At 39.3% G+C, this 21,407-nt stretch overlaps 1 protein-coding gene across 1 annotated transcript in view; it reads left to right on the top strand.

Moving 5' to 3' along the window:
- elp1.S (elongator acetyltransferase complex subunit 1S homeolog) overlaps positions 1–21,407 on the top strand; it is a 79,552-nt gene that overhangs the window by 30,442 nt on the left and 27,703 nt on the right. Inside the window, 11 exon segments of the mRNA NM_001096471.1 lie at positions 6,677–6,783; positions 7,507–7,610; positions 8,775–8,828; positions 8,899–9,004; positions 13,338–13,453; positions 14,348–14,421; positions 16,181–16,259; positions 16,357–16,436; positions 17,277–17,414; positions 20,494–20,579; positions 20,996–21,138. Of these exon segments, the coding sequence (NP_001089940.1) occupies positions 6,677–6,783; positions 7,507–7,610; positions 8,775–8,828; positions 8,899–9,004; positions 13,338–13,453; positions 14,348–14,421; positions 16,181–16,259; positions 16,357–16,436; positions 17,277–17,414; positions 20,494–20,579; positions 20,996–21,138 (1,087 nt within the window).

The following is a 21,407-nucleotide window of genomic DNA, read 5'->3' as shown; positions in this document are numbered from 1 at the left end:
GTTTCCCTGCAGAGCAGCTAGACAATTCCTATCCACAGCAGTAAATGAAGGGAGAATTTCACTGCATACAGTCAGGTTTCTTATAAAAACGGTACACATTTTTTAATTAAAATATATTGGAGATAGGTTTCTTTTTCATTAAAGATAGTAAAAATGGGATTTTATTTTTTGCCTTTACATGCCCTTTAAGGGCATGTAATCAATAAGTGTACCATCAAGGCTACAGCTCACATGTTACTATAATAATTCTTTTCTACCATACAGATACGTTAACATGGATACACAGCTGGTGCTGGATGAGCTTATGAGGGACATGACTACCACTGTCACCACCCCCAAGACAAGAAAGGCAGCAGCCAAAAAGTCTCAAAACCAATTAAAAAAATGCAAGATCTGCAAACATACATTGCGTAAAGCAGAACAAGCAGTGTGCTTGGATTGCGCATACCCACCAGATTCTGCACCAACATTATAACCACATATAATTCCCTTACAACAGTTAGACTGTAGTCTCCAGAATAAGGACACACAAGACCCAAATTGAGGAATTATTTGATTCGATTAAATCTACAATTCAGTCCTCCATAAGTCCACCCCAATCTCATACTAAGAAGTGAAAGTCTCAGATGTGTTTAGTTACAGATTCCTCAAAATCAGATGAGGTTAGTGATCAGGATAGTAATCTAGAACCAGGAGAGCTATCAGCCAGTGAGTTCTCCTCTGATGACTCTGACAGAGAACAGCAGTATCACTCAATTTCGGGGCCAGACACAGCTAAACGTCTGCTACGTGAGATGCTAGCTGCACTAGAGAGGACGAAACAGCGGCCACTTCAAAGGCCGACAAGGTCTTAGGGATCCAACCCAGGAAGTCCAGAGTTTTTCCTATTTTCAAATCAGTGTCTCAGCTAATAGAGAACGAATGGTCTAAGCCAAGTCATCGTCTTACACTAACTAGTATTTTCTTAGAACCTATCCTATCCCAGAGGAACAACAGAAGGTTTGGGACAAAGCTGTAGCTCGCCTCTCAGAGAACATAACACTACCAACAGAAAAGGCGGCTTTTAGAGAGCCAATGGGCAAAAAGATGGAAATCTCCTTGAGAAAAGGATATACACATGCCACAGCAATCCTAAACCCAGCAGGGGCATCCGCAGGTTTGGCACGTACAGCTAGATTCTGGTGCCAAGAACTTCTAAAAAAATACCATCCTGCCTGAGGATCTACAAGAAGAACTTCAACGACTCAGCTCAGCATTAGCATTCTTATCAGATTCAGCCACGGACACCGTCAGATTGGCAGCCAAGACCAGTATTGACTCAATAGTAGCAAGGAGAGCACTATGGCTACGTCATTGGGGAGGAGATACAGCATCCAAGACCAAATTACTAAATGTACGATTCACAGGGGACTCACTCTTTGGCCCTGACCTAAAACAGATCATTACAGAGGTCACAGAAGTTTGAGGAAAGAAACCCAGGCCAGAGCAATCAAACAGACCTTACAATAGGTAATGGCGTTCCACATTTTGTACTCAACAGTTGAGTAGGGAATCCAAGAAGGGCAGACTGACCTGGTCCAGTCAATCACGACAGGCCAGAAAGCCGGGCCCCCCCAAAGCCCAACTCAACCTGACTTAAACAGATTGTGTGCAGCAAAGGTAGGTGGTCGGCTTCAACAATTCTTTCCGCAGTGGCACAGCCACATACAAGACAAATGGGTGCTATCCATCATCAACGATGGATACAGAATTCCATTCGACAACCCACCTCCTTGCACCTTCAGACGATTGACCAATCAAAAAAATATAGTCAAAAAGAGAGCTCTTCTAAATACAATCAACGACCTATTCAGCAACAACATCATTACGCTTGTGCCTCCTGTAGAGCTCTACAAGGGATTCTTCTCAAATCTCTTCTTAGTAGCAAAGAAAGACTGGACATTCAGACCAGTGCTAAATCTTAAGTCCCTGAACCATATGTGTCCAAACAAAACTTCCGCATAGAATCTATCCAGTCCATGTTAATGTCAATGACACAGGAGTGCTACATGACAAAGGTAGATCTTCAAGATGCATACTAACATGCACCCATCAGGAAAGAATCCCAACAATACCTAAGGTTGACAGCTCTGTACAAACAGGGCACTCCCCTTCGGCCTTTGCGTGGCGCCCAGAGTATTTACTCAGCCCCCGCTCAGACGTCTAGGGGTCTCGATCACTCCATATCTAGATGACCTACTCATCAGATCTCCATCATGAGAACAGAATCTGAAGGACACCCTGATCTGTGTCAGGACACTAGAACAGCCGTACTAGATCCAGCCGTACGCTGGATCATAAACCACAAGAAAAGTCAACTCATGCCAACACAACTAATCCAATTATTGGGAATGTGGTTCAACTCATCTCTGCAGACCGTATCTCTGACAACAGAAAAAATTCAAACAATGGCGCACAAGGCACAACAAGTATGTCTCCAGACCACAATATCGGCGGAGAGGTGCTTGCAGCTATTAGGTTACATGGTGGCGACCTTAGAGGCCCTACCATTCGGAAGGTTCCACATGAGACAGTTCCAAAACCATTTTCTCAGTCATTGGAACAAGAACCACTCCGACCTGTCTCAACATATTCCAATTAGCAGCCAAGTCAAACACTCCCTTAGTTGGTGGACAGTACAACACACACAACCTGTACCAGGCAAGACATGGGCCCTACCACAGTAGTCACCACAGACACCAGTCTAACGGGTTGGGGGGTGACATGGCTGCCTCTGACGTGCCAGGGAACCTGGTCACCAGAGGAGTTACGAATATCCATAAACGTACTAGAAATCAGGGCTATACAGTGCCATACTACACTGGTCACGAGAGTTAATAAATCAACCTCTCAGAATCCAGTCAGACAATGTCACTGCAGTGGCCTACCTAAACAAACAAGGGGGCACAAGCAGCAACAGGGCTATGCAGGAAGTAGCTCAGATACTCAGCTGGGCAGAACTTCACATTCCAGCCATATCGGCATTGTTCATCCCAGGTATACTAAACTGGGAAGCAAATTACTTAAGCAGTCACCAGATAAACCAAGGAGAATGGTCACTCCATCCAGAGATCTTTCAACAGCTAGTGTCCAGATGGGGGATGCCGGACATAGACATGCTAGTGGCCAGGCACAATTGCAAGGTACTTACATACTGCGCCAGGTCACAGGACCCGGGGGCAGCATATGTGGACGCCTTAGTCATACCTTGGACTTTTAACAAGGTGTACGCTTTTCCGCCACTTGTCATTCTACCAAGGATAATACGCAAGGTACAGCAGGAAAGGACGATAACCATCCTAATTGCCTCAGAAGGGCATGGTACTCGGAACTCATCAACATGTCAGCAGCTCCACCGTGGCGTCTGTCCCTTCGACCAGACTTACTTACTCAGGGTCCAATAAAGCACGACGATTTGGCAAGACTGCATTTAACGGCCTGGCTATTGTCGCTCAAAGGGTTTTTCAGAAAGAGCCACTGACATTCTAATGCAGGCCAGGAAGCCATCTACAGGTCTACCATAAGACATGGAAAGCATTCACAGACTGGTGCGAATCCATAAACTTACCATGGAGACAAGCGACAAAGCAATCATTTGTTGAATTTCTCACAAAAGGTTTCCATTTAGGACTGTCCTTGGCCACGCTGAAGGGACAGATTTCAGTTTCATCTCTGTTACTCCAACATCAGTGGGCTCAAGAGCCAGATATAATGCAATTTGTGCAAGGAGTAGGCAAGGTCAGACCACCATACAGGGACCCAACACGTCCCTGGGATCTCACTACGGTGCTGATGGCCCTACAAGAACCTCCTTTTGAACCTTTAGCTTCATGTGAACTCAAGTTCCTTACCTAAAAGATGACCTTCCTATTAGCAATTACTTCGGCTAAACCGGTTTCAGACTTGGCAGCCTTATCCCACAAAGAACCATGGCTCATAATACACCAGGACAGGGCAGTATTCAGAACAATCCCATCCTTTACTCCCAAAGTGCTTTTGGCATTTCACATTAATGAGGAAATTAATCTCCCTTACCTGTGTCCAAATCCTTCTAATGCCAAGGAGAAAGCATTGCATAAACTAGATGTCGTGAGAGCAGTCAGATACTATCTGGACCGATCTAAGTCTTATAGGGAATCTGATGCATTCTTAGTCACTTATGGCTTAAATAAGGGTTCCCCTGCATCAAATTGTACAATAGCCAGATGGCTAGTTGAGCGTTAAGTTGTCTTGGTAATAAACCCAGACCATTCAAGGTCAGAGCACATTCCACCAGAGCACTGAGTATATCTTGGGCTTTGCAAAATTTAGCTACCCCAGATCAAATTTGTTAAGTGGCAACTTGGGCCTCATTTCCTACTTTTACAAAGTTTTACAGACTACATGTCTTTCATTCAACTCCTGCAGAGTTTGGTAGAAAAGTACTCCAAGCTGCAGTAGGGCAACAGTAACTTTTAATTGAACCCAACCCTAGAAGAGGGACAGCTTTGAGATGTCCCCACAGTGTCTGCAAGAAATAAGGATTTTTTATTTACTGGAAAATCCTTTTCAAGACGGCCTGGACTGTCAGTGCAGTAAGCCCCTCCCTTTTCCTTTCAGTTAACGTTGCATATAGTTATGTGTTATAAGTTGTATGAATTGCTTGTCGCTCCTCTCTATTCTCCGTCTCTGTTCTCCTTCTAACCAAGCTGACATACACAAACTGAGGGGAACAGGAGGCGCAAGGAGCTTATATCAAGGGGTGGAGCTGAGATTCTTTTCTTCTTCTGTCCAGCCTCCGGAGGTGGATACTTAAGCACACTTTGTCTGCACTGACAGTCCATTTTCCGGTAAGTAAAAATCCTTATTTCCCTTCCCTATATTGGGGGACTCGGACACCATTAGGTTGTCCTAAAGCTTCCCCTGAGGACAGGTACTTTAAGTTAAGCGCTTATACAACAGCAGTCTGAAGCACCTTCCTCCCAAAGGCGACCTCAGCTAAAGCCTGCGAGTGCAGCCTGTAAAACCTGGAAAAGGTATGCAGCGAAGACCAAGTGGCTGCCTTGCAAACTTCTGTCTACACCTGATGCATTACAGCCCAGGAGGTGCTGAGGGAGCGAGTCGAGGGAGCCAGACTCGAAAAGGCGGCAGTTGACCCCTGATCACATACGCCCTGGTGATGGTGGCACGAATCCACCTAGCCAAAGTACCCTTCGATGCCTTCTGGCCCTTCTTGGTCCGTTAGCATGAAGAGACCATTAGATCTGCGAATTTCATGGTAGCATGTAGAAAGAGATCAGATCTCGTCAAGATTGTGGAGTTTCTAATACTTGGGATGACCAGGCTCTGGACAGAGGGACTGCACACAATATCCTGGTTGATGGTTGAGGTGGAACTTTGGGTAGGAAGTCAGGAATCAGTTGATGGACTGCCCTATCTGAGTGGAAGATTAGGAATGAAAACCTGCAGGAAAGAGCAGCAAGCACAGACACCCTCCTATCAGAGGTGATCGCCAGGAGAAAAACCACCTTGCAAGACAAGGTGGCCAGCAGAATAAGATCCAGGGAAGGGATCCACCTGAAGAACCATTAGGACAAGGTTAAGGTCCCAGGGAGGTACCGGATTGTGGTAAGGAGACGAGATGAGTAACCCCTTGAAGAAAGATCTTGATGTTTGGACATGTCTCAGTGACTCTGGTAGAGGATGAATAACACAGAGACCTTCGCCTTGAGAGAACTCAGTGGCAATCCCTTGAGCAGGCCGTGTCTCTCACTGAAGGATTTGGGTCCCTATCCGAGGACTTGCACCAGGCAATGAAATGACTCCACTCTCTGTGGTAGATCTTGGCTGACACTGGTTTACGGGTGCAAAACATGGTGGGTATAGCTTCTGAAGGAACTCCCTTCCTGGCTAAGACTAGGGATTCAAGAGCCACAGCATTACAGCCAGCCGCTATAAATTTGGGTGGCCAACCGGTCCCTGAGAATGTTGTTACGCGATACCAAGTGCAGAGGTTTCCTATGAGGGCTGGGGGGTGGTGCTAGAAAGGATCCTTGGGCCAGACGGTGGCATGGTATTGACCTGTATGCCTGACCATATACTCCCAGGTAACCTGGAATCCTTGCTCCTTCTGAGGACACTAAAAAGAAACTGGAGATTGAGTGAAGCAGGCAAGAGATGTAGCCCTGGGAAGGTGGAGGAGTCACTTTTAACCTTTTAGTGTCCTATCTCCAGCTGCAGGATCTACATCCCCATGGTGCCTGTATCCCCCAATCTAGGGAAGAGAAATTCTAATTCTACTCAACCCCCTTCTTTCTATATTAAATTATGCTTGGTTGAGGGGCATTTGTTAAATTCACAATACACTAATATCTAAACATGCAATGAAACAAAAAATAACAAAATACAGTATGGGAATACACCAGATTCCTTTTACACATAAAGATAATGCATTGTGCTTCATGTCTATTTTGTGTTTATTTTGTATGGTATACACAGTCTTATGTGCTGTTTATTTTCTTCTAATTGAACTGCATGTTATGTGGTTAAATAGTTATGTTTACAAACATACTCAAATAATATTTCATGTATATTCACACATATAAATATAATATATATATCTTATACACACCTACATATGTGTATTTTGTCATTTTAGGGACGTAGGAACAATAACCGGACATATCATCAGTCTATGTTATAGCCCAAATACAAAGCACTGTGCTTTACAGACATCAAATGGAAAGATATGGAAATATCTCTGTGGTAAGTGTGGTAGCATTATTTTCTAGTATACATTGACAGGACATCTCCTTGATGCTCAAACGACAGGTTTGTTCTAGAGAGAAATTAGACATGAAAATTCATTCCACTCAGTATTGATAAAAAATATGATTTGCTGTAAATTATAGTTCATGAAGTCTACTGCATAATATAGGTATGGAATCTGTTATCCGGAAACCTGGTATCCGGAAAGCCTGTTTCCGGAAACCCGTTATCCAGAAAGCCTACTTGAATAGAAATCTGTATAAAACAGTTTCACATTTCATATTTAAAGTTTGCATATATTTAAAGTTTGTATATGTTCAGTCAACACATAAACTATTTCTAGAAACACCCGTTTATCATTCTTCCACTGACAGGGCAGTCCCTCGACCGGTTCCCGACTTCCTACCCTGCAGTGTTTATCTTTAGCAACGATAGTAGGAAGTGTTCATAAATATATTATAAATATAAGTTTCTACTGTAGTAAGAAATTACAAATAGTTAGAGCAGGAGTGCCCATACAACAACTAGGTAGAAATGATTGCAGTGTTCATCTTTAGCAACGATAGTAGGAAATGGTCATTATTGTCAGGCAATGCAAGCCAGACTGAATCACCTTTAAATCTGTCTGTTTGTGCAGTTAGGCTGAAGTTTTTCACATATTACCTAAGAACGTGCTTCTTAGTGAAGTTTTCTTTTTTTCTTGGTCTTTCTTGCTTACAGAATACCCCACTCCAGCTGTTGAGCCCTGGATTGATAGTATGGGCCAGGAAGTAAAATTTCCTCAACCTTGCGTACAGACTGCATTGGCAAGCATTGAAGGAGAGGTATCACACATACTTTGCTTACAAAACCAACAATTTGAGATGCTGTGTTGCTTTTATTTTTTATGACAATATATATATATATATATATATATATATATATATATATATATATATATATATATATATATATATATATATATATATATATATATATAACAAATAGTTTTACATTGAAGGGGCAAATAATAGGGAACATAGATCTGTTTTAATTATGTATGTATTGTATTATTGCTGTGGGTTTTGTTATTTCGTGGCTGATGTAACCAAGCATGATTGTGTGCCCTTGGGTTGTGTGTGAACATAGGGCCTCTTATCAATCAAAATGTGTGTTTCAGTCCCCATTGGATAATCGTCATGATAATTGAATGGAAGTGACAAAGATGATTAAATATCCACCAATCAGTGCAGCTTTTCAATTAAAAGCATGGTACCAATACAATAACAGGCTGTGTGTGTGCATGCCGATTGTGATGACTCATTATAGAAAAAAAACACCATAAGCAGTCTTAAAACATTGCTTATATAACGCACTTTAAAAAATGCTGTCAGAAAATAGCCTAAAACATAGCGTGGGATATATCTCATTGTTGTAAGACAGCCTCTGTAGACAAAACCTGTTCCCATTCATTTTACAAAGTATTATAAATGTTGAGCAAAATATTGTCAAATTATCCAAAAGCTCAATAACCAGTACCAGGAATTATAGTTATATCTGTTTAAGTTTTGCAGAAGTGCAGAGGCTTAACTAGACACTGAGGATCTGTATCTGGCTGGACCATTCAAGGAACGGGAAACAAAATATTGCCACTGTATAATCATACAGTGGCAAAGTTTTAAGTGCTTCAACTAATAGGTGATAAATATTTTGTTTCCCGTTCCTTGAATGGTCAAATTTGGTCATGATGGGATAAATCAACAGGTAACTTGCGGTATCTATAAATATGGCCCTGAAGGAATGAGTTGACATTGTATGGTGTCACTTTATTGTAAGCTGAAAGTGTGTGTGTGAAAAAAATATAAACCTGTTTCATGCTTATAAATAAGTATTGAGGTAAGGGTATTGATTCCAGTCTCTGTGTAGCGTTTGTATGTTGTCACTTTAAAAGTGGATTGGATTGTCAAATGTGCAAAACTCCTAGTAAACAACATATGCTTTGTTTACAGGACATGGTAATAGGTTTGACAGAGAGATCACGCCTATTTATCAATAACTCAGAGGTAAGTTGATTTTTGTACACTTTGTAGTCACTTTGTAGTCAGCACTATGACTTTTTTCTTTGTACTACAGGTTGCAAGCAATATCACTTCATTTCATCTGTATGAGGAGTTTCTTCTTTTAACAACCCACTCACATACATGTAGATGTGTATCGCTACGAGACACTTCACTGAAAGGTACATTTATGAGAGCCTAATTCATGAAAGGCATTTTTTTTCTGAGAAACTATGAGCAAATATTATTTTACATGCAGGGAGATTGGTGCAATGGCTTTTGAATTTGACATTATTTGCACAGGGCAATTTTAGAAGCAAATTAAGATACTATTCATTTATATATTTGTCTCTGTTCGCGCCACCATTTTATCTGTGGACTGGTAATTTATTATACCACCTTCAACTGTACAAACAGTGACTCGTCAGAACCAGGAAGTTAGAAAGTGAAAGTGGTCTAAATTTCTTGTTTAGTGCAAGGAATAACAAAATACAGGACAATTTATCTAAGGATTCGAACACTCAAAGGTATAAAGATTCAAAGGCAAGGGTGGTATATATAAAAAATGGTGTTTTACTTTTATGCAAAATAGACAAGATCAATACAATATTAAATTAACAAGCGCTGTGTATATACATCATACAACTAAACGTGCTATAAGCACCACCCAACAATATAATTAGGCAAAAAGTCAACAAGGAGCGGATACACCTACTGAGAAAATTAAAATAGCCCCAACGTTTCGGCACTAAGGCCTTTGTCAAGGGTCCCCTGTTAATTTAATCTTGTCTATTTTGCTTAAGTAAAACACTATTTTTTATATATACCATCCTTGCCTTTGAATCTTTATACCTTTGAGCGTGTGAATCCTTAGATAAATGTCCTGAATTTTAGTTACACTGTGTAGGGGTAACTTTTGTTTTCTGCACCTCACATCTTGCATATTTTGCTAAATTGGTGTGTCCTCCGTTACTTGTTATTTTTGCAAGGAATAACAAAAACCATATATATTTGTTAGGGAAAAGATAAGCAAAAAATGGCTAACCAGGATGGCTAATCTCTGTCCTACATGGCAAGGTAGGTCAGGGGAATTATTTTGCAGGGGAGGGGGAGAGCACCCACAACAACAACAATATTTTGCCTACAGCAAGTGTCTAAACATTTCACAAACTTCTTAGCAGCAAGGGGAGACACCCAGTCTGTTCAAGAGACAACACAAGTCTGCCGTTTGCTCCTCAACATAAATGGAATGGAATGGAATGGAACTCTCCTGAACGAAAATTCCATGCTATAAGGAAATTCTCCAAGTCCTATTATTTTCTGAAAAAACTGGTGGACAAGTGGTCAAATCCCTGGATGTTAGATGCTCTGGTCTACCACTGATGTCACTGATGCGGCAGACTTTAAAGACCTTTCAGAAGGCGGTTGGTGGGATCAATTTACTCCACTTCTGGCTCAACACTGCATCAGTGTCTGGCCTTGACCTAGTTATCAGTGCCATTCAGGCCTGGTCTGAACCACTTTTCTAGCATCTGCACAAGCAATTTCGGAGGCATTGTCTTACCTGTTTGATACCACCTTGGTCACTTGGCTACTACCTGGACTTTTCAGCCCCTCTGCCCAGAAAATTCCTTATGTTCAGGGTGCCTTCCAACCCCAACAATGCCCAAGGCTTTTTTGGACTGCATTGCAAAGATGGAGCTGACCGAAGTGATCATAACAGTACCACTTATGGAGAGATCCTTCAGACCCATACTAAATTTTAAGTAGCTGAACAAATCTATCCAGTCTGTTCAGTACAAAATGGAAGGACCCGTGCCTGACCCATACCTGCTGACCACTAATCTGACCCGCACCTGCCACTCAACACATCCCCCTACCCAGAGCCACTAACCGACCCGGACCCATAAATCAAACTTACCTTCTGACCAGAAGTGACTGCACTCCGCCACGCATTTATCCGGAAAGCTAAAAAAAATTGCCTTCAGCAATAGGAAGGCCGAGAGGGACCAGTCCCAAACATTTGTTGGGTACCCAGGCGGGTCACCAGTTTACTACCCACACGGTCAGGGAAGCATGGATTTTCTACCCAGAACTCAACTGCTTTGTGGGTATTTTGTGGGTACCCAACCCAGTGCAGGACTCTATCTTATGATCTGTGATTTGAGGAATGGAACAGGGACAGTTGATGCTTACCTCCTGTACCAATCTGGCCTCCTCACCACAGCTTCCTTTAGTTTGCACCCATGAACCGACACTATCAATTTGTGACATTGCCGCTTGGACTATCATCGGCATGGATGTAACAGCAGAAACCCTCCCGTAGGAGGTCTTTTTGACACCATACCTGGACGACCTCTTTCTGAATGCCAGATTGGAGGAGAAAGCCAGGGAGGGTCTGGCTGGACCATCAATTGGTCAAAATCCAACTTACACCCCAGCCATCAGATCACATTCTTAGGCCTTGAATTCAATACAATTACACAGTTGGTATGCCTCCCCCAAGACAAACTGCCAATAAAAATCCTGGAGTTGTAAGCCCTAATCCACTGGACACATCTACTGCAAAAGACACCACTGCCTGTTCAGAGCGACAATGCCACCACAGTAGCATATATAAATCGGAAGGGAGGAATGAGCAGCAAAGCAGCACTAGTGGAAGCCCAGCAAATTCTGGGTTGGGCAGAGATCAACTCTGTGAGCCATCAGCCATGTACATTACAGGAGTGTCAAACACGAAGGTGGTCCTCCTCAGCTGGATTCGAGAAAATGGGAACCAGGCATTCAGAGCCAGTCGAATGGTCCTAAAATTCTTCGCTCTCTGCCAAGGTGTGCTGGCAGCAGGGGTGGATGCCATGACAATGCTGGTAGCTCAGACCTGGCCTACGCCTTCCCTCCTCTTCCCATGCTACCTTGAGTTCTCAAGTAGATCAGACAATCTTGCATCACTGTAATGGTAGTACCTCAATACTGGCCTCTGAGGACCGGGTTTTCGGACCTTCAGAAATTTTCAAATGTGCAACCAATCCAACTAGATTTCAGGCCACCTTCTTCACAGGGGCCTATAATTCACCCTGACCCTGGTCTGTTCGCTTTGATGGAATGGCTGTTGAAGTTTCCATTGGAGGAGATCCTCTAGTGCTTTTAGTCATGCAGCAGTTAGGCCTAAAGCTCAGCTCCTTAAAATTAGTCCTCTTCCAGTTTTGGTTAGCCACTGAAGACACCATATGTACATTCCTGCAGGGAGTGGGACACATGATTACCCAATTCCACCTACCTGTGGCAGGGTGGGTCTCAATCTGGTTCTTGAGGATTAGTTGGATCCGCCATTTCAACCACTTAGTTCAATATCTGGCACATGGCTCATCTGAGAGGTGGTTTTTGTAGTGGCAATTTAATCGACCAGAAGAGTGGGGGACACAGGGCTTTCCAACCCTTAGGATGAGCTGTTAATCATGTTGGTCAAATCCAGGCCCTTAATTAATTATTATTCAAGTGTCCTGCCTCCTGGAGGGTGGAGTTTAACCACATCATTCACTGTGTCCCCTTTTCGACTACAGAGAAACCGATTTAACTGTATCAAAAAATCCTGTTTTCTACATCCTTGTTTATATGACAAAAAGTCACAAATGTTAAGAATTGAAATACAGTTAAGCACGTACTCTGATTCACCCAAATCCTGCTGAAAAGGCTGAATCCTGTATTTGGTACAACCCTGTTCTAAAGCTGTTGGTGAATGAGGTGTTTTCTCCACTATTGTATTTCATCTGGCAGGCAAGATTCAGAAAACAAAGGTTGCCATGTAATGTCCAGCAATACAATAATGGCCCTAATGGTGTCACGTTTTTGATTGTTACTTTTTTATCTCCAGTTTTGTATCTGTATTACATAGGCAAAAGAAGAGGGGAAAAAATTTTTTGTAGAACAGAAAGAAGCCCCAAAACAGAAGGTGCTCTTCCCCACCAATTAATGTAGTTTGTCATAGAGACTGAGAGTTAAAACATAACTTTTACTTCTCCTCTTAAAAACACAATAATTGTTTAAAATGCATTACCTTGGATATAATATATGTATCAGCAGGTGGTGGTGACCGACACTGTTTGTGATGCATCACTTCTAAGATTTCTCTGTATAGTTAATTTTTGCCAACAAAAATGAGGCAGGTCGCAAACAGAAAATTGCATAACTATATTCTAAAGTAAAATAAACCCAGCATAAGGTTATGTGTTTGCCACTTGCCTCTACCTTTACCACTAGCTATTGCCACTAGTTGTAAAAGAGCATGTATGGCACAAGTACTTCTGTGTATAAAGTAAATCCAGACTCAATTTTGCATTTATTTTAGCACTTTGCTAAGAGCTAAGATCTCGGTTTGAAAGCATGATTAGATTTGTGTATTTCCAAAAAGTTGTTTTGGATCTCTGCTCCATAAGATATCTCTGCTCCATATTTTATTGTCCCTTTTAGATAACATCTTTGACTTTGTGTCTTTACTTTTTTTACCTATTGCTATAGCACTGGAAACACAGCTTAACAGCGCCAGTAACCCAAATGATGAAACCATTCGCAAAGTGGAAAGAGGATCTAGAATTATCACAGTAGTGCCATGTGACACAAAACTTATCTTACAGGTAATATATATTATTTTCTTTAGAAGAATATATTCCTGATGATTGACATTCTGTCTTACATGAGTGCTGGTTCAGAATATTCTGTTTTCATTCAAGTAAGGGAATCCTATACTTTTGTTGTAATGTTATAATCCTACAGTGCACCTGAGCCATTTGCAAAATGGTTAAAGGTGATATAAATCAAAACAAAATTTTTGTAAATTGTAATATTAGGCACTGCTTTCATCTTTGCTTCCCAGGGGCAAGCAGGGTCATCAGTAGGTTTAGAAATGGCACATGCACAGAAAGGACTATGAGCCTGCATTAGTGAACATTTTGCAAAATGCAGTGGGTTTAACACACTTATGGACCTGATTTTATGGTTAATATTGTACCCCCTATTGTGTGTGTGTGTGTGTGTGTATATATATATATATATATATATATATCTATATATATCTATATATATATCTATATATATATATATATATATATATATATATATATATATATATATATATATATAATAATGTACTGTATGTGTATATAATATGTGTATATCTATTATAAGGATATAAGTCACCAAGGAGTTACATGACTATTTAAATAGGTCATTGAACTCTAATATTGTCTAATATGTGTCTAATAGTATATTATGTAAAAGACACAAATTTATATGACACAAATTGCATCAGGAAGCACTGATTATTACTAAGTTCTTTTATTATTAAGTTCATTTTATAAGGCTAGAATCTACAGGATATTGATGTATTCTAAGATACCAACCTACATAGGTAGCACTGATCTAAATTTTCAACGTTTTTGGTAAAATTACTGGAAAAGCTTACTATTCTAAATTATAATTGAATACATTGTTATGCATGTTTTAATGACCTTGGATATCCCTATGTGCAGATGCCAAGGGGAAATTTAGAAACAATTCACCATCGAGCACTGGTGTTGGCTCAGATTCGGAAGTGGCTTGACAGGTGGGTGACTATATAATAATAAAATTATTAAAACAATGCTCAAACATCTTTTGAACAACCTGCCTGTTAGAGCCTCCTGATTTTAATTTTATTTGGAACCCATTTGATCAGTTCCTTTATCTAGCTCAAACATTAAGACATTATTTCTCAATTGGAGTTTAGGTTTCAAGCCTCTGATTGATTGATTGATTAATAAGATAAAACTAGCAGCAGTGACTGTATAGAAGATACAATCTAGAAATGGGAGATTCATTGCAAAATTCTGCAACAATTGTATATAGTTCCTGTGAGACTTAAGACTGGACTGTAAACCAAATAAAAAGACAAGGGCACCACTCAAAAACTCATTCTCCCGTAGCTGCTCTCCGGTAGAAATCCGGGTGCTCGGTCCACAGCGTCTACTGTCTACACAATTTCCACAATCAAAGAAGGACGGCACTCCAGAAAAAAGCAGTTTTATTGCAGTGTCCTGCGGCTTACGGTCGCTTACGCGTTTCGGGAGAAATGATTAAGGGATTTTCGCCCGAAAGCGTAAGGCCACTGTAAACCAAATAACTTTTGCCCTGGTGTGACCTGACAGTGGCCAGTTTTTTAATGTGACATGGTCATACATAATTAGATATTCGTTAAATATAGTCAATAAATTGGCTACTATTTTAAATTTACTTTTGTAGGTTGTCTTTTAGGTGTTCTGGACAATCAGATAGCAACAAATGATTCTAGAATTAGATACCAATCACTTCTATTCTACACTAGCAAAAACATTGCAATGCTCTTCCATCCATACAGCAGTTCTTAAAGGAGAAGGAAAGGTTAAAACTAAGTAAGCCTTATCAGAAAGGTCCATCTAAATATACCAGTAAACCCCCAAAGTAGTGCTGCTCTGAGTCCCCTGTCAAAAGAAACACTGCATTTCTTTCCTTCTATTGTGTACACATGGGCTTCTGTATCAGACTTCCTGTTTTCATCTTAAACCTCATTGCCCTGGGCAAAAGCATGCTCAGTTTGCTCCTCTTCCCCCCCCCCCTCCCTTGTCTACTGTAATCTGAGCCCAGAGCAGGGAGAGACTCAGGCAGGAAGTGATGTCAGACCATGTTAATACTGCAGCTCCTATCCTAAACAAACAGAGATCTTCTAGAGCTTTTTACTCAGGTATGGTAAAATATTCTAAAGAATAAATGTAGCATTTTAGCTTGCACTATTGCAGCTAATCTATTGGCAATAAAATCCCTCCGTAGCTTTCCTTCTCCTTTAATGTTCTTTGTGTATTTAGCACTGACAGAACTCTCTCTGCATGTCAGTTCATCAAACACAAATGCTTACTTTCCACCCTTTGTGTTTTATATTATATATATTTTTCTACTTCTAAAAACATACCTAATAGAAAAAAGGCATAAAAAAAGCATTATCTGGCCACTAAATATAGTACAAACACAATAATACACAACAATATACAAAATGGATGGTTGCCCACTCTGATGCACCATGTTGCCCAGAAGTGTGTTGTTTTTTCCAATAATTTCTGCTTTTTTCATAAATAATCATATGATCATGCAGAAAGGCCATCATACTCTGTGTTTGGCCTCTCATACACATACATACATATCTGACTCGCCTGTGTATGGCCACCACTATTTACCACAGATGTTATGGTAGGCAGTTATAGATGCAAATCTGTTCTTCTACTATTTGGGATCTACAAATATGTATATTTTTGGTGTATGTTTTATCATGTGTAATGTATGCAATTTTGTTACAGACTTTTATTCAAAGAAGCCTTTGAATGCATGCGTAAACTCAGGATTAACCTCAATTTACTTTATGACCACAACCCAAAGGTATTATTTTCTGTATTCCTACTGATTTGATATGTTATATTCTTAAAGGTTAGATCTTACCATGTGTTAACATCTTACAACTTGTTTTTTTCTGTAGGCATTTTTGGACAATGTGGATCTTTTCATAAAGCAGATAGGCTCTGTAAATTACATCAATTTGTTTTTGACAGAGATAAAGTAAGTAAATATTGCATAAAAAAACAATCTCCAACAAATATTACTTCTAAAATGTTTGATTTTTATGTGAATATGTAAATTATAATTAACTTGTGTGTTTACATGAGCACAGATTATCCAAAAAAAAAGGTCAGACACCTTAGCTGATGTAAGCCTTATAATAGACTGGGCCTTCTCAAAAGATGGTTTTAAGAGACAAATGGGTTATCACCATTGGATCGTAGACTGCCTTTCTGAAAAGATAATTTGATATGAATTTTCCACCAGTACATCCAGAGAGCCATCCTAGGAGCATCACCTACCCTCTGGCTCTCTTCTGCTGTTTGATTAATTTGCACATAGGCCCAGTTATACCACCCACGTGAATTACTAGCAAAGAATTATACAGGGGTAGATCATTGGATTACTGTGGCAGATATTGTTTATAACAGACCCCTTGGAAATAATCAATTTAAGATGTGCAGACATTTTCCCCTGTATCTTGCAAGCAGGTGACAGCAGTTGAGCTTCCAATTGTTGTCAGTTGGAAATGGTGACATGCAATCACCATTTTGACCACCATGGTTCTTCCTGAGAACACAGCTTACATTTTAAAAATTGAAATTCTTTTTTTCTAACTGTTCTGATTAATTAAACATTGTTTAAACATACATGACTAAAAAGATTAGGCAAACCGTACTTTCAAGGATGCTGCACAGATACCTGGGTGAAAACACTCATATTTACATTTCATATAAACAAAAAAACATTTTAATGTGTTGGTTACATTGGCCTGTGGTTGTAGGAGTTGCTAAATAATGCGACATGACTTCTTTATTAATCTATTATATTTATTTACAGAGAAGAAGATGTTACAAAGACTATGTATCCAACACATGCTCTTTCCACTATGCAGTCTTCTGAAGGAGCTAAGGCTAAAAAAGTTGACATTGTTTGTGATGCTGTGAGGGCAGCCATGGAAAAATGGGATCCTCAAAAGTATGTAAAGTGCACCCACTAATTTATTTTTACATGGTTATTATTCTTTATCAAAAGGTTGTATATTCTCAGCAACTTATCACCTTAAAAAAGGACACAGAGGGGTACAATCACCAATTTGATATATTTTATTAATTTAAAAAGAGAAAAGAAAATTAAAACCCTGTATGTCTTTGTATTCTAGAATCACTTAAAGGAAAACTATACCCCCCAAACAATGTAGGTCTCTATTAAAAGATACTGAGTAAAACAGCCCATGTGTAAAACCCTGCTTCATGTAAATGAACCATTATCATAATAATATACTTTTTTAGTAGTATGTGCCATTGGGTAATCATAAATAGAAAATTGCCATTTTAAAAAATAAGGGCCGCCCCCTGAGATCGTAAGATTCACTGTGCACACATACAAACCACATGTAAGGTCACATGAGCCAATTAACAGACAGAGTTCTGCCTTTTGCTTCCTGACTTCTTCCTGTTACAGTTAGTGTTGTAGTATTTCTGGTCAGGTGATCTCTGAGGCAGCACAGATAGAGTCATGAAATGGTGGTTCAAGGCAAGAGATGTAAAAGGGCAATATTTATGTAAATATATATTCCAGTTTGGTAAGATTATTTAATATGTCATTCAATTTGATATAAACTATCTGTTGCTTAAGTATTCATTTTGGGGGTATAGTTTTCCTTTAAAAGAGTTTACACTGCTGCCAATAATTAACTAAAAATCTCTAAAGTGCCTGTGTTTATCTATATGAAGATCACCAAAGTGCTATGTGCTAAATTATATTATACGGTCAAATTAATTAGACTGCAATTTATTAAACATTCTAATAGATCAATTTTAATTAATAGTGATACTTTATACAAAACACCAATTGAATTCAATTAATAAGACCAATTTTAAAATTATTACCTATGTGATTAATACGGTTCTCCTATGGCCTGTTATAATACAAGGTATTAAAGATAGAGATAAACCTCTAAAGTGCGTTAGTGCTAATTAATTAACCACCATAATAAACCCAGAGGGATTTAATTAACAAAAATAAATAAATAAATAAATTCTATGTATAAATTCCACAATAGCTAAGGTAAAATTATTGAAAAACACAAGCTCCTTTCACAGGACTTCCTGTGAAGGATAAATTGTATCAACCTTATCAGTTGATTGGCAGGATATACAATGTAACAACAGATTCAACAGATCTTCGCCTCACTTCTCCTCTGGTCACTTCTGCCCATTCTCGTCTACAAGACTTCTCTCGGGCTTCTGCTTTTCTCTGGAACTCTCTGCCACAAGCTGTCAGACTTTCTCCTTCTTTCCAAACTTTCAAGCGCTCTTTAAAGACCCATCTGTTTAAAGAGGCTTATTTGATGTACCTTAATTAATCATTGCTGTATCAAAAATGACAAAATGTTTATATAATCCTAATGTCTCAATTGTACCCTAACCTTTTAGTTTGTAAACTCTAATCGCTAGGTCCTTCTAACCCTATTGTACTCTGTAATCCTTGTTTGTTATCCACCATTTATTCCCTGTTTGCTATAACTGCAGTAAAGCACTGCGTATCTTGACAGCGCTATATAAATAAATGATGATGATGATGATTCAAGAATTGTATCACATTCACACTTGTAATATATTAAGATTAGAATTGGAAGAAAGAGTGGTGGAGTCATCACGTTTGTTACTGTCTGGTCATTTTGCTATCTAGACCCTGGGATTACCACAAGTAAAGAAGGCAGAACGTGGGGAACTGTGATCTCAATAATACCTTTTCTAACTTGAATTGTTTTCTGTCTTTCCTAAAAAAAACACACATTCCCCACGTCTTGTGAAAAGGAAGAAAGGATAAAAAGGAGTTTGCTAATCGGTAACTCCTGTAATTAATTTAAAAGGATAAGAGATCTATTTAAAATTCAATAACAGAGAGAGTGAGAGTGAACCACGCCGACTCGCGCGTTGCCGTGGTTCACTCTCACTCTCTCTATTATGCATCGCACTATGGATTTTATTAGATGTTTATGTGTATCCAATGCATATTACGAAACATGCGGTTCACTATTATTTAGTTGCCACATAACAGTCTAACACTTGCACACTGTTCTTTCATCCTATTTCTTTTATGTTATGTGATAGCTTCCTTTATTAACTAACTCATGCTTATGGTGGGTGAAGGCTTACTTTGAATATGAGACATGGTGTGAACTTTCTAATTAGGGAGCACCGAATCCAGGATTTGTTTCGGGGTTGGCCTTTTCCAGCAGAATTATGCCAAAACCAACTGCCTCGCTGAACCAAATCAGAATCTTTAAAATCTGCGCATGATTCTTTTTAATCCCGCTTTGCGCTAAATTGGATATGCAAATTAGGACTTTTTTTCTTTTGGCATTTTGTTTAATCTGCCACAAAAGATTTCATGCATTCCTAATTCCAAATCAAATAAATTTTTTGCATGAATTCGAAACAACATTGTGATACTTACTATATTCTACAATTAGTATAGATATTGGTATATATAGTTTTTGTGAGTGTGTGTATGTGCGCTGGATCTCATTTGGAGGGGTTGAAATTGATGGACTTTGTTTTTTTTTTTCAAGGCCAAACTTAACTACTGTATGTAAATATACATTCTGTTGAGTGTGTGGTGGTGGGGGGGAAGGAAATTAAATTTTTGTTTTATAAATTAAAGGAGAAGGAAAGGCAATTTACAAAATTGCCAAAAGTTATGCACCCCAAGTGATTAGTTTTACTTACCTGACACCCCAGGCCGGTGCTCCTATCCGCAGAAATCTGCACCGGCCCGGGATTCTTCCAGCAAACACCACAGAGCGATCTTCTTCCTTCTTCTTCTTCGGTTTTTAAATTTCCCAAATAAAGGCGGTTGGGAAATTTCCAGATTCTAACTTGCTGTAATTCTAAAAGTAGCTAATGGGGTTTGTAGTCATTCATCCTTTTAAGTCTCCTACAACTCAGTTTTCTTATGACCACGTAAGAACGTTACTTTCTGTTTCTGGGAACATCTGAGTAAAATGTAGCCTTTATACTGTGTGTGTTTTTCTGTTCACTTATCCTAGGTTTTTCTTATCAATACTCACATCTTATGTCAGGAGAACAATACCACAGTTGGAAATAGCACTCCAGAAGGTTCATGAGCTAAGAGGTAAAACTATATTAAGAAACTGAACCATTCATATTTTTAAAATTTGAAATACATACATTAGGATTAGGTATTGTATAATTTTATATGTTTTAAGGAAGAAGATGCCATGTTTGTAATTATTCTAAACTGAAGATTTATTTAAGTTTTTTTATTAATTATCTTCTTGCACTACACTTTATCATCTGAAGAAGTTTAGTGGTCAGTGCACTGTTCTCTTTTGCTATGAAGTTCCAAATTGCAATTTGAGTATTACTTAGTAATGGAAATAATCATCTAAACATTTATTGTCTTTTCCTTTATCTATGTATTGAAAGGTCTAATTTGATTATACATGTTATCATTTAGATGTTGAACTGAAGCCATAGGACAGTATTTGAATGTCTGTACTAAATTATTTTGGGTTTTTTTCTCTTTAGAGAGCCCTTCGACTACAATAGTCAGTGCTGATGAAGCATTGAAATACTTACTGTTCTTGGTTGATGTAAATGAACTTTATGATCATTCCCTGGGGACGTATGACTTTGACCTAGTTGTGATGGTGGCAGAAAAATCACAAAAGGTCTGTTCTGTTTTAACATTGTGTGTAAGATTCTGCGTTAAACACTGACGTAGATAGAAGGTACTGGGCTCTGCAGAAAAATTATTTAAAGGACCCCTAAACTTTGGTTATAAGACACCATTCTTAAATGAAATATTAGTAACTACCCCACAGGCCCTTCTCCCATTTATCTTCCTATTTCACATTTAACCCACAACCTGGATGCTGGTGTAAACCTGTTCCTAGCTGCTGACATTGCACAAGTGCTGAATAAAAAGCTAAATAAGTCA

Source organism: Xenopus laevis, chromosome 1S (genome assembly GCF_017654675.1).
Source record: "Xenopus laevis strain J_2021 chromosome 1S, Xenopus_laevis_v10.1, whole genome shotgun sequence".
In the NCBI taxonomy this organism is placed as follows: Eukaryota; Metazoa; Chordata; class Amphibia; order Anura; family Pipidae; genus Xenopus; species Xenopus laevis.
Note: the sequence above shows the minus strand (reverse complement) of the source record. Positions and strands in the feature narration are given on the sequence as shown.